The sequence below is a fragment of the Abramis brama genome (genome assembly GCF_963993115.1).
Source record: "Abramis brama genome assembly, chromosome: 4".
NCBI classification, from domain to species: Eukaryota; Metazoa; Chordata; class Actinopteri; order Cypriniformes; family Leuciscidae; genus Abramis; species Abramis brama.
In genome coordinates this window covers 53,082,391-53,095,497 of record NC_139966.1, presented here as the reverse complement: position 1 = coordinate 53,095,497, position 13,107 = coordinate 53,082,391, and the positions used below count along the sequence as shown (strand labels likewise).

Genomic DNA, 13,107 nt, shown 5'->3' with positions numbered 1-13,107 from the left:
GTGAGATTTTGTGTAAGGTAGAGTTGGCTTGTGACCTCCTCGTGAGACTTTGATGCTGGCTCTACCAATTTAACTGCAAACTATTCTTCAGTAAATTTTTACCTATTTGATTGAACTTAACGACTCCTGGTCTTCTTTCATCATATCTGGTCTTGGGTCTTACAACTGTACCCCCCCTTACATGGTTGACACACACAAGTACCATGCCACTTTACTTAATATACATAAATTGTAGTATACATAAAGTGTGTTGTGATAGCAGTCCCAAACTAGTTTTTGTTAATACAGTAAAGCTAATAAGTTGGTATGAGCAACCACATTAATTAAAAAATAAACAAAATAACTTATTTTGATGTTGCAGAGTGATGCAGTGAGATCCAGGCAGACGAGCAATGATTATGTTAGAGATCAAATTTGAATAAGGAATAATAAATTGTTAGGTTAATTTTCAAGCAGACTATCTGAAGCCTCAATGCTATCAATCATCATTCATCAGTTGGAAACAGGTGCATAAACTTCCGTGATGTGTGTCGGCAGCAGCAGCGTGAAATATCTCGGGAGAATTATCAAGTCCACGCAAAGCCAGTGTCATACCACAACATTCTCCCATTTATTAAGGAAGATGGGTCATATTTATACACACAAGATTAGGCAATAACATCCAGGACTAACCCTTTAAGCTTAATTTTTGACATTCTTGTGTAAGAATGCCCTTGTTTAACTTCTTTCCGTTATGTTATGTGCACATCGTGGACACACCTAGACAAAACAAGAACTAGACCTTGGCTTGGACACACTGGTACACTCGCACAAACCCAAGGCACGCACATACATTAGACCGCACATCCAATCATAGTACTCAAATATCAGACCTTACCATACATGGCATGTTAAGAAATATAGTATTAAGTAAGAGCGGTCTAATGTAGGTGCGTGCCTTGGGTTTGTGCGAGTGTACCAGTGTGTCCAAGCCAAGGTCTAGTTCTTGTTTTGTCTAGGTGTGTCCATGATGTGCACATAACATAACGGAAAGAAGTTAAACAAGGGCAGTCTTACACAAGAGTGTCAAAAATTAAGCTTAAAGGGTTGGTTCACCCAAAAATTAAAATTCTGTCATTAATTACTCATCCTCATGTCGTTCCAAACCCGTAAGACTATCGTTCATCTTTGGAATGCAAATGAAGATATTTTTGGTGAAATTTGAGAGTTTTCTGTTCCTCCGTTGACAGTAATTTATGCTTTTATTCACATATAAACATCCCTCACACATCAGTTGTGGTAAACGGAAGCTCAAGCTTGACATGCAAGAGCCATTGAGGTTCATTCTCGTGTTACGCAGCACGTTTGAGCTTCAGCAAGAATAAATGAGGTTCATTCTCGTGTTACGCAGCACGTTTGAGCTTCAGCAATAACCAATGAGGTTCATTCTCGTGTTACACAGCACGTTTGAGCTTCTGCAAGAACCAGTGAGGTTCCTTCTCGTGTTACGCAGCACGTTTGAGCTTCAGCAAGAACCAATGAGGTTCATTCTCGTGTTACGCAGCACGTTTGAGCTTCTGCAAGAACCAATGAGGTTCATTCTCGTGTTACGCAGCACGTTTGAGCTTCAGCGAGAACCAGTGAGATTCATTCTCGTGTTACGCAGCACGTTTGAGCTTCCGCGAGAACCAATGAGGTTCATTCTCGTGTTACGCAGCACGTTTGAGCTTCAGCAAGAACCAATGAGGTTCATTCTCGTGTTACGCAGCACGTTTGAGCTTCTGCAAGAACCAGTGAGGTTCCTTCTCGTGTTACGCAGCACGTTTGAGCTTCAGCAAGAACCAATGAGGTTCATTCTCGTGTTACGCAGCACGTTTGAGCTTCAGCAAGAACCAATGAGGTTCATTCTCGTGTTACGCAGCACGTTTGAGCTTCTGCAAGAACCAATGAGGTTCATTCTCGTGTTACGCAGCACGTTTGAGCTTCTGCAAGAACCAATGAGATTCATTCTCGTGTTACGCAGCACGTTTGAGCTTCTGCAAGAACCAATGAGATTCATTCTCGTGTTACGCAGCACGTTTGAGCTTCAGCAAGAACCAATGAGATTCATTCTCGTGTTACGCAGCACGTTTGAGCTTCCACGAAAACCAATGAGGTTCATTCTCGTGTTACGCAGCACGTTTGAGCTTCCGCAAGAACCAATGAGGTTCGTTCTCGTGTTACGCAGCACGTTTGAGCTTCCGCAAGAACCAATGAGGTTCGTTCTCGTGTTACGCAGCACGTTTGAGCTTCCGCAAGAACCAATGAGGTTCATTCTCGTGTTACGCAGCACGTTTGAGCTTCCGCAAGAACCAGTGAGGTTCATTCTCGTGTTACGCAGCACGTTTGAGCTTCAGCAAGAACCAATGAGATTCATTCTCGTGTTACGCAGCACGTTTGAGCTTCTGCAAGAACCAATGAGGTTCATTCTCGTGTTACGCAGCACGTTTGAGCTTCTGCGAGAACCAATGAGGTTCATTCTCGTGTTACGCAGCACGTTTGAGCTTCCGCGAGAACCAATGAGATTCATTCTCGTGTTACGCAGCACGTTTGAGCTTCCGCGAGAACCAATGAGGTTCATTCTCGTGTTACGCAGCACGTTTGAGCTTCCGCGAGAACCAATGAGGTTCATTCTCGTGTTACGCAGCACATTTGAGCTTCCGCGAGAACCAATGAGATTCATTCTCGTGTTACGCAGCACGTTTGAGCTTCTGCAAGAACCAATGAGGTTCATTCTCGTGTTACGCAGCACGTTTGAGCTTCGGCAAGAACCATTGAGGTTCGTTCTCGTGTTACGCAGCACGTTTGAGAACCAGTGAGGTTCATTCTCGTGTTACGCAGCACGTTTGAGCTTCAGCAAGAACAAATGAGGTTCATTCTCGTGTTACGCAGCACGTTTGAGCTTCGGCAAGAACCATTGAGGTTCGTTCTTGTGTTACGCAGCACGTTTGAGCTTCGGCAAGAACCAATGAGGTTCATTCTTGTGTTACGCAGCACGTTTGAGCTTCAGCAAGAACCAATGAGGTTCGTTCTTGTGTTACGCAGCACGTTTGAGCTTCAGCAAGAACCATTGAGGTTCGTTCTCGTGTTACGCAGCACGTTTGAGCTTCAGCAAGAACCAGTGAGGTTCATTCTTGTGTTACGCAGCACGTTTGAGCTTCCGCAAGAACAAATGAGGTTCATTCTCGTGTTACGCAGCACGTTTGAGCTTCAGCAAGAACAAATGAGGTTCATTCTCGTGTTACGCAGCACGTTTGAGCTTCAGCGAGAAACAAAAAGATTTGTTCTCATGCGTCAAACAGGTTCGGTTGAGCTTGTTAATGTTTGCTGATCAATGATTATTTCTGTTATAAAGTGATCGAGTCTCTTCAGAAAATGTGGACCAAACCACTCAATTCATGTGGATTAGTTTTATGATCTCGTTATGAACTTTTTGAAGCGTCAAAGTGGTTTGGAACGACAATAGGGTGAGTAATAAATAACTGAATTTTAATTTTTGGGTGAACAAACCCTTTAAGAAATATTAAAATATATCTTATTAAAATGTAGCAAATAAGTTTCAAGAAAAGACAGAAAAATAAATCTAAGCATTAATATCCAAAGTATTGTATTTCACAATGAAGTTTATAAAGATCAGAGTATAGAGAAAAAGTAGTAAGACATTTGCAGAAGACAAGGAGAGGAAAAAAGAGAAGCAGAAGCAGAAGCCCTAGTTCCTTCCTGTTACCTTTTGAACCTTGCAACCATTTAGTGATGCACTCAAGACAAAATGTACCCTAGCTGGTCTTTTTAAGTCACTATGGTCCTTGTAAGGCATATGGAATAACTTGAGCAAATAAACTTGAACAACATTAAGAGAATATCGCAGATTTTGCATTATCTGCAGAGATGGAAACAGGATGAAAACATATTGATACAAAGGTACATCACGTAATCAATTCTGATGGGAAAAAAAGGTATTAATAACATGTATAGGAAAAATAATGTAACATAAAAAGGAAAAATTAATAAAAGAAGTGAATAAAAGACATCAATAAAAATAATAAAACTGAATCAATTGGAAACTGAAAATTTAAAAAAAAAAAAAAAAAATCAACAATCATTAAACATAACAAATACAAATTCCAAAATGGAAAAACAAAATCTCGAAGTTCTGATAATACAAACAGAGGAAATAATTTACATAACTGTTAACCCATTGTGTCTGATTGCGTTATCTGTTACAATGTGCACAGGCCTTTTCATTTCACAATCAACCTATTCAAAACATGAGATCAATGGAGTCCATACTGAATAAAAACGTTTAGTTGATCTTATAGAGACCAATTTCAAAAACAGCTTCACATCACTAGGCCAGAGTGAAACAATAGATGGTTTGCTTGATTTCCAATCAGGAAATATTCTTCTCCAAGCCAAAAGGCATGCAAAAGCGCATGCAAACTGAATCAATTTGAATATGAAAAATGTCACATATACCACAGAGATAACAGCTACCATGGAAAACACGTAATCCTAACATGAACTGTTGATGAAACATGCAGAAACTGCTCCTGATGAATATAATGAACATAATACCTGCATGCAAATCCTTTCCCGCAAAAACAATACGGAGAATAACAAGTCCATCTATAGGAGCTTTCTAGAACAAAAGAGATATTTCTCCCTCTTTGCCTTGTTGGCCCACAAATAATCCCACTGACCCATCTTGCATTTACCGACTGCAAAAGTACATTTTGGAAGCATATATGCAGATAACGAAAAACAGATGTGAACATACATATGTGAACATGCAGAGAGAGAGAGAGAGAGAGAGAGAGAGAGAGAGAGAGAGAGAGAGAGAGAGAAAGGCTGAGAGCTGTATTGTGCAAACAATTATGCTCACAAACAACGACACTATAGCCTGACAACATCTCATCTGACCACAGATACTGAATCAGGCAACACGCTTTTCCTCAGGCACTCTTTACTTAAACTGCGTCTAACAGAAGAGTCAATGTTTGAGAGTTGATATTTCTTTGACTGCACACCCACTTTTGGGTTGCGACCCACCAGTTGAGAAACACTGCTCTAAAAAAATAAAAAAATTGCTAGTAGGACAAATATGATTCTGATTCTAAATGATCATGTGTTGTGCAGTCTTTTAATTTTTTATTTATTTATATCATTTTAATTTATTATGAAAATGTGGGAGATTATGTGGGCTATTAATAATAAACCCACATAAGAGACCTGACACTGAGATTAAAATGGGCAGTTTCCGCGATTTGGCTCTATTTAGGGGCCAAGCCCCGAAGGGGATAGCCCCTATTGTATCTGTTAGTTTTCTTCTTATTATTATTCTTCCGCCAATGGAAGTCTATGGCAGCCCTATGAACCGTACATAGGAAAATGATGAAATTTGGTACACTTCTAGTGATGCTAATGAATAGTAATTAGACCAATTTTTGAGCCTCTAGGACCAACTCTATAGCGCCACCACCAGTTCAAAATTTCAACATTGAAATGGTTATAACTTTTGAACCCTTTGATCTAGAGACATGAAACTTAGTACATCTGATTCCTCTCATCATGCTGATCACAACCAATACCTTACATTAAGACTCCGCCCATTACAGTAGTGGCCATTTTGAAAAGTACAGTATTCAATACAGTATTTCTCCAAAATTTGCTCAAATGATCTTTGGACTGAGCCGCACAGAAGTGAGTGAACAGATTTTTTTTATTCAAAGTTATGGTGTCACAAAGTTAACGAGGTCGACCCAAAATTGGTTCAGAGGCTGTATTCAGCCAAAAATTGATCAATCGAAACGAAAATTGGTACGCTTCATCGGAAGTATGCCCTGCCAAAGTTGGGAACAGCGCCACCTACGGGTCATGAGATATGGAAAATGGCTATTTTGGCCAATAACTTTTGTCAGAAAATCATAAATTTGGTATCTATGGATTCCTTGGGTCATGACGAATCCGTGGATACTGATTTTGCCAGGATTGGATGAACCACTTGTCCGCCATTTTGATTTTTGTCATAAATTGCATTATCTTATAAAGTATATGACATATCGGCACCAAAATTGGTAAGGATCATCATTAGCATGGCCTGAAGGTACCTGAGAACTTTGAACACAGCGCCACCTAGTGTTCCAGAGGTATAAGGTGTTTTGCAAATATGCTTATAACTTTTGAAAACATAGGTTAAAATTTGATTTCTTTATGTCATTACGTTCCTTGGATTATGCAGATTCCGACGATATCTCATTTGTCATTTTCCAACAATGTGACTGTCCGCCATATTGAAGCAAATGGTAAACAGTTTTTTCGCTACTCCTCCTTCAAATCTTGCTCAATTTTGCCCAAAGTTCGCTCAGATGATCTTTGGACCAAGCCGCACAGAAATGACTGAATAGATTTTTGATATTCGCTACCGTTCCCGAGATATTCGTCTCCAAAGTTGACCTAGCCTGTGTTTGTTGCCTTATGCTAGTTAGCTTAGCATAATAATTGGTTAGCATGCTAACCAGATGCCATTCTTTCTAATGTGGCTCTTCAGCTATCAGGATAACCATAAGCTACATTAGCATTAAGCTAGCTTAGCATGCTAATCTCGTTAACATGATTTTGTGTGCTCATTCATACACTGAAGCCTCTCCTCAGCAGCTGTATAATTCACGTCCTCTGAGTGGCGCAAGTTGCTAAACCACATGTCACGAGTACCGAACCATTCCGGTCGTGGGTTTGAATCCTGTGTGGGACAACTTTAAAATTGTGTATAAAGTTGTCATTTAAATTCCTTCCGGCTCTGCACTGCTGTTGGTGCTTAAATGCTTGCTGCGCTGCTGTGCTTGATGTACATTTACATGTATATTCAATTTGTGCTGTTTTTGTTCTTGCGGCTCTGCACTGCTATAGTAAGAATACTTTGGTTATTAAAGTTTCTTATAAAGTTTTGAAAGCAAAGTATTTTTAGCTACTTTTTGAACCCAGGGAACCATTGGAGGGCTTGGCCCCTGTGAGGCTGCTTGCAGCTTTAATTATTAATTACATTTTTTCGTCGGATACCATCTACATCGAAATTAAATGACAGCATGCGAAAGATTGGTGAGCGAATGGTAGCTCAGGTAGGTCAAAAAAGACATGCGGAGAAGCGTTAGTATAATGTAATACAATATTCTGGCAATCACAGGCATTCGCAATCGCAGACGGCATTCGATTTCTCAGAGGACCATTGCGTTTGCGGGAAAATAGTAGGTAATTTGCTCTGGAATTTTTACAGAAGTTGTGTAGGAAAAACATGACTTGGCAGATTCAGACGGGATTAATATCGCAAAGTATGCCTGTGAAATACGAATTTCTCTAACGTCCTGTTAATTCAAATGGATTGTTAATTGAATTTGTTAAATCCCAAATGCTGATATTAATCAGTTCTGGGTAAAATGTATCATATTCTCATTATAGAAATCATGACTAAAATATATACACTGCAAGAGCGAAAATATATGGAACCATGTGACTGAGAAGATAACGTTGATTATAATGTGATGGAAGGAGAAAATAGTTACACCCCAAAATAAAGACAATGTCTAATTGGTCAATTGGTCTTTTTTTCCATTGAAAATTTTGTTTCGTAAGTTAAGTTTAGTCACAAAGTCTTAGTTGCAGATTTTCTATAACATAGCTGAAGCCACAGAACGAGAAGAAAAATGCACATGAAACATCTGGAAAAGATCTAGTCAGACGAGAGGGGAGGGAAAGAGAAAGGGGTCCTGACTGGAGACTGGAGGTGCAGGCTAAACTGGAGGAGAGGAGATACAGAACAATAATGACAAAGCCAGAGTTTTGGGGAGACCCCATCTGGAATTTGAGAGAAATTTTTATAAAATGTATAATGTGGATCTGTTGAAGATGTTGTATAGCAGTTTCATTCTTTTGCATTGCATTGATATTAACGACTTCCTGACACATATGGTGGTACGGGACGATGTGTGTATGTGCCCACATCTCAGGGTGTGAAACCATAAAAGCTAGATATCTTTATGTTTTGTGGGGCTGTTTTGCTGCAACATACTATGAAAAGAGGATACTATGAAAATAAGCAACTGTATAAGAGGGAGATCAATTTCAGGTCAGTCTATCCTTGGACTTTTTTGCAATTTGTCTTTTTAAAGAGAGATCTCTCAACAACTTAACTTTTTTTTAGGCAAGAATATTATTATACTGAGAGTGTGACAAATTTTATTTAGAAATATTAGAAGTCATTTTTAACTGTTCATGTTATGTTTCTTTATTAATCTTTAAATCCTGATTATGGATGAAATATTATTTATTATTTGATCGTCTGCTGCTAAGAAAATAAAATAGATTTTATCACCTGACTGGATCTCCTCCTTGCATCACCAACTTAATTTGATTAATGATTTGATTTGATTAAAAAATTATTATTATTTTTTTTATTTCAGCATTATTTAAATGAACAGAAATGTTTTTAATAGTTGTAACAATAATAACCCTGTTCCTGGAACATAATTCATATTTTTTATGATCAAAGAATCACAAGATTAGAAGAAGCCAATGAAAAATGAGTGTGACACATAAGTGAATATATAATAAACCATTGACATATGTTAAAATTAGAGGTAAACTACAGCATTTAACATCAGAAATGCCTGATATATGCAAATGCACATGACAAAACAGTGGTTCTGCCTTTAAATACTAAAAACATACTTATCAAATCAGATATCAATATCAGTACAACAGATATTGGCTTATTCCAGTAAATGACTCTTAAAAACAACTCTTGTTCACTCTAATGTAGATTTGTCATTGTAATAAAAGGAAAGAGCCATGTACTGCTTAAACACAGCCTAATTATTTCTGCTAAAATCCTACAGGGAGAATCCATCAGGAAATGTTGGAGCAAGATGAATTATCCCACCACAGAGCACAAGGCACAAAGCTACAAAACCATGCAGACACCTGGAGATTGAGTCTGCTCTCCCTTAAGAAAACAAATATCTGAAAGCTTGTTATCAGTGTAGACAAGGACAGGCCATTCACACTAGATAAAGGCTATTTCCGAAAACGTAGGAGTCTGACTTGTTGCTTCTCTGCCCTGTCAGGCAATGACTTCACAGCCAGCGTTTGTGAACAAAGGCACCTCACAAAACTTATTTCAGACAGACTTCTGAGGCAGTGTAACGGTTTAATGATCTACAGAGAAAAAGAGCAAGCTTTGGTGGAAACTAAACAAATATTTCTCCAATGTTTTTTTTCTGCAGAATCATGGAAGAATCGCGATCACCATTTTACACAAAAAAATCATGACACTCAATTTATCCAGAAATGTGCAGCTCTTTTCAGAGCATTTGACTGCAGATTGTTTTGTAAAAGAGGCAAGGTGTAATGGAGATTTAGCAAATAAAGTTTTGTTGTAAGCAGCCAGCTGTATTAGATCTGACAGCAGCTGCGTCGCAAACCATAAGTAAACTATAATGCTTTGTCTGTGAATGATGGTTTTACATGGATGTTTTCACAACACTCACACTCACATGCAACAGCAAAGGGGCGTCGATATTGTTTCCTATGCAATGACGTTAGCCAATCATAACAGTGGCCGTTTACTGACAAGTCTAAAAGGAGCCGCCCCTTAAAAAACAGAGGGGTTGGAAACCCATTTTTCCACACATATTTGTTTTTTTGTGTGTGTAAAAAACGTTATTAAAATTATAAATCAACCTCAATAAACATATTAAAATAATGAAAAATAGACATATCATGACCCATTTAACATTGCTGCTAATTACACATTACACAGAAGCATAATGACCTGTGGTTCAGTGAGAGAGCGAATCATCTGAGCCGATTTACTGTGCAAGTGTGTTGTCTGACCAATTCAAATGATTCCGATGGCGTGTGTTTGATTCAGAGCAATTCTGCAATTAGCTTGACTGCTTCATTGAAAAAAAGTTTGTATTATATATTATGTTGCAGAGGGAATACTGCAAAACCATTACTCACCGTGAGAATAAAAACCTGCTCTCTGTGTGTATTGTGTATATCACTTATCTCCCTCCCTGCTCCTTATCTACGCTGGAGACATCAGACATCCTTGAACATTCCTTACCTTCTAGCTCATGACCTAAATTATATGACAAATGATCTAACACTCACGAATAAATTTTGGAAAAGACATTTAGATATTGTAGGGAGTGTAGTGCACTCAGGGTGTCTGTGTTTGGTATCTGGCATCTGACATAACATTTATATTAAAGTACAACAGAAAGTTGAGATGCAAAACTATTCTTATTTTGTGTCTTTGCTCTGATTTTGTACTTGTTTTAGTGTTTGCATACCTCCATTGTCCAGGTCTTGCAGTGGCCACAGCACTGAGTAAGCGATCTGTTGCGGAGAGTAGAACAGAGGAGCCAAACAGCAAGTCGGCTGGGAAGAATGCTGAACCCGAGATCCAAATTCATCCATGATGTACCACACAGGCACCTTTTCTTCTGCAGACTGCAACATCATCATCATCAAATCACAATTCAGGAGCAACATCATATCTCACACTTAGAGATAGATAAAAGGGGTATATGTAGATTTCAGAAACCCTTGTTCACCAGCATCTATATATCTGGTTATTAGGGGTGTAACGATACCCTAATTTCACGATTCGATACATATCACGATCCTAACCTCACGATACGATATTATTGCAATACTCCAAGACATATAATAAAAGTTTAAGAAAAAATGTACTGTTGATTAAATGCTAAATTTTATATAACATTGTGGGTGTAAATGAATAGGCTTGGACAATGGTGACACCAGAATAAATATATTCATGATTCTGAAAATACAGAATTATTTTAGACGAATATGCTTGCACTCTGTCACTGGCTAGATATATTTAAAATAATAATTATGATTTAAAATAATCCCCCATTATTATACATTATATTCAACATAATATATTGTAGTACTGACTCTGAAAACTTCAATTTTTTCTCACAGGGTAATTTTTATTTTGGGTGAACTATCCATGATACATACTGTCACTTTCCACGATACATAATGTTGGATTTTTTCTATTGCGATATATTGTGACACGATATATTGTTACACCCCTACTGGTTATGTGAGACTACTGTATAGTTTGAATGAATCCATTTTCTTTGCATGACACATTGACATTACAGTACAGAATGGCTCTTTCGGCATTATCCTGAACATAATGATTAATTACATGTGTCTTAGAACGGAAGAGAGGATCTCGAGAGCACGAGTAAACATCACATGCTATTGATTTTCCATTATGAGTCCTTCACATAATAATCAGTCTACAGGCTTTCACGGACAACCTAGGAAGTCGGGTAAGGTCTCAATATTTAGGTGGGAGCTTGCCTATGTTCCCACAGCCCTAACCCTAACCCTAACATACCTAAACCTACCCCTCACAGGAGGGAGACTTGTCTGGGATGTAATTGGGCTATCCCTGTACCAGCACAAGCACTAAAACTTACTCTTCATAGTAGGGCTGGGAATCACTGGGTACTTCACGATACGATACGATACGCGATACATTGTTCACGATACCGATAATATCACGAAATGGCGATACTGTGATAATCGATATATTATCAGTAATAACTCACAATATATCATGTTTTAATAAATAAAAAGATTTTTTTTTTAATTAGGAAAATGAATCTCCATTTATTTTTTTGGATGAAACACAATAACAAAAACAACTTGTGTCTTATCAGTTGCAACAAAACAGTCACAGACACTATTTTTGTTTTCCTCGCAGATGATTTTTTTCACTCGGGAGAAATCGAGTGGAATCGGTGATGCTCGCATGGTTGCGGCTCGCAGCGTGTGAGAGGAATTACAAGCCGAGCCGAGCACGTTACGAGCACCTCCCGACCTCCCGATAATTTTTAAACATGTTTAAAAAATTTGGGGAGTCGGCCCGATTTTCACCAGCTGTCCCCTATTGCCAAATCATACACAACCACGTTGATGGGGCTATACCTCAGTGGCAGCAACCATACAGTTGTTATGTTGAAAGGAATGGCTACTGTTCTCTGCTTTTCAACAAATCATTTGCACACACATTACTGAAGCTTTGCCTGCATGCATGCAACATGACGGTCTCTGTGTTTAGCGCGAAAGCCCACGTAATTGCTGCCGGCTCGGGATAAAATTCATGCAGGACAGTCCTACCAGCTGCTTTGACGCGATTATCAGTTAAACTGACTCGCAACGTGTGCAATATCTGACGACCTCCCGAGTGTCCGAACTCGCACCGTGTACGCCCGCCCTAACGGCTTTTAAGATCGATACTTGGCAAGAGCGCATCGAGAATCGATTGCGGGAGTAAATATCGCGAGATATCGCCATATCGATATTTTGGCGCACCCCTACTTCATAGGGGACATAGTTAAATGAGAGAACATAGGACTGTGGGGACATATGGTTGTGGGAACATAGGGCCTAATTTTCTAAATTTTCAGTAAAAAAAAAATCGTAGAAATGTGGGAACATAGGGGCGTGGGAACATAGGGCTGACCCCATTTAGGGAACGTTACAGGCTGTTCACACATTGGCAAAAAAAGGCTATTACAACATGAATTTCTTACATATGGCCCCTTTAATATTTCTCCTTCTCTTACCCCTTGGGCAAGCTGATAGGTTTGGTTGTATTTCCACATGTTGTCCAGGACCAGATCCACAATGTCCGGATCAGGAGCCTCTCCGTGGAAAGGCAGACCCATCAGACTGGCCATACGGATCAGCAGTCCGGGAATCTCCAGCAGCTGCTGCCGGGCGCTTTCCACCCTGTACGTCCAGGCGTGATCTACAAGAAACACACTACAAAACAAAAGAGAGAAAACATTTTCAAAATCAACCAAAAAAATCCAAGCGTTCTTGCAATTGTTCATAGAGTAGAGCATAGCGCTAGCGCTAGCAATGGCAAGGTTATGGGTTTGATTCCAAGGGAGAGCTTGATCAGAAAAAAGTTAATAAATGAAATAAATAATATTAATAATAAATATAGCTTTGATACATTCAAGTCGCTTTGCTAAATTCATA

The 13,107-nt window shown here is 39.0% G+C and overlaps 1 protein-coding gene across 1 annotated transcript in view; it reads right to left on the bottom strand.

Annotated features, from left to right (window-relative positions):
- The window catches only part of ttll12 (tubulin tyrosine ligase-like family, member 12), a 38,659-nt gene that overhangs the window by 20,810 nt on the left and 4,742 nt on the right, over positions 1-13,107 (bottom strand). Inside the window, exons 3-4 of the mRNA XM_084112624.1 lie at positions 12,687-12,885; positions 10,368-10,527 (exon numbers count right to left, since the gene is read on the bottom strand). Coding sequence (XP_083968750.1) covers positions 10,368-10,527; positions 12,687-12,885 — 359 coding nt within the window. The remainder of the gene's footprint in view (positions 1-10,367; positions 10,528-12,686; positions 12,886-13,107) is intronic.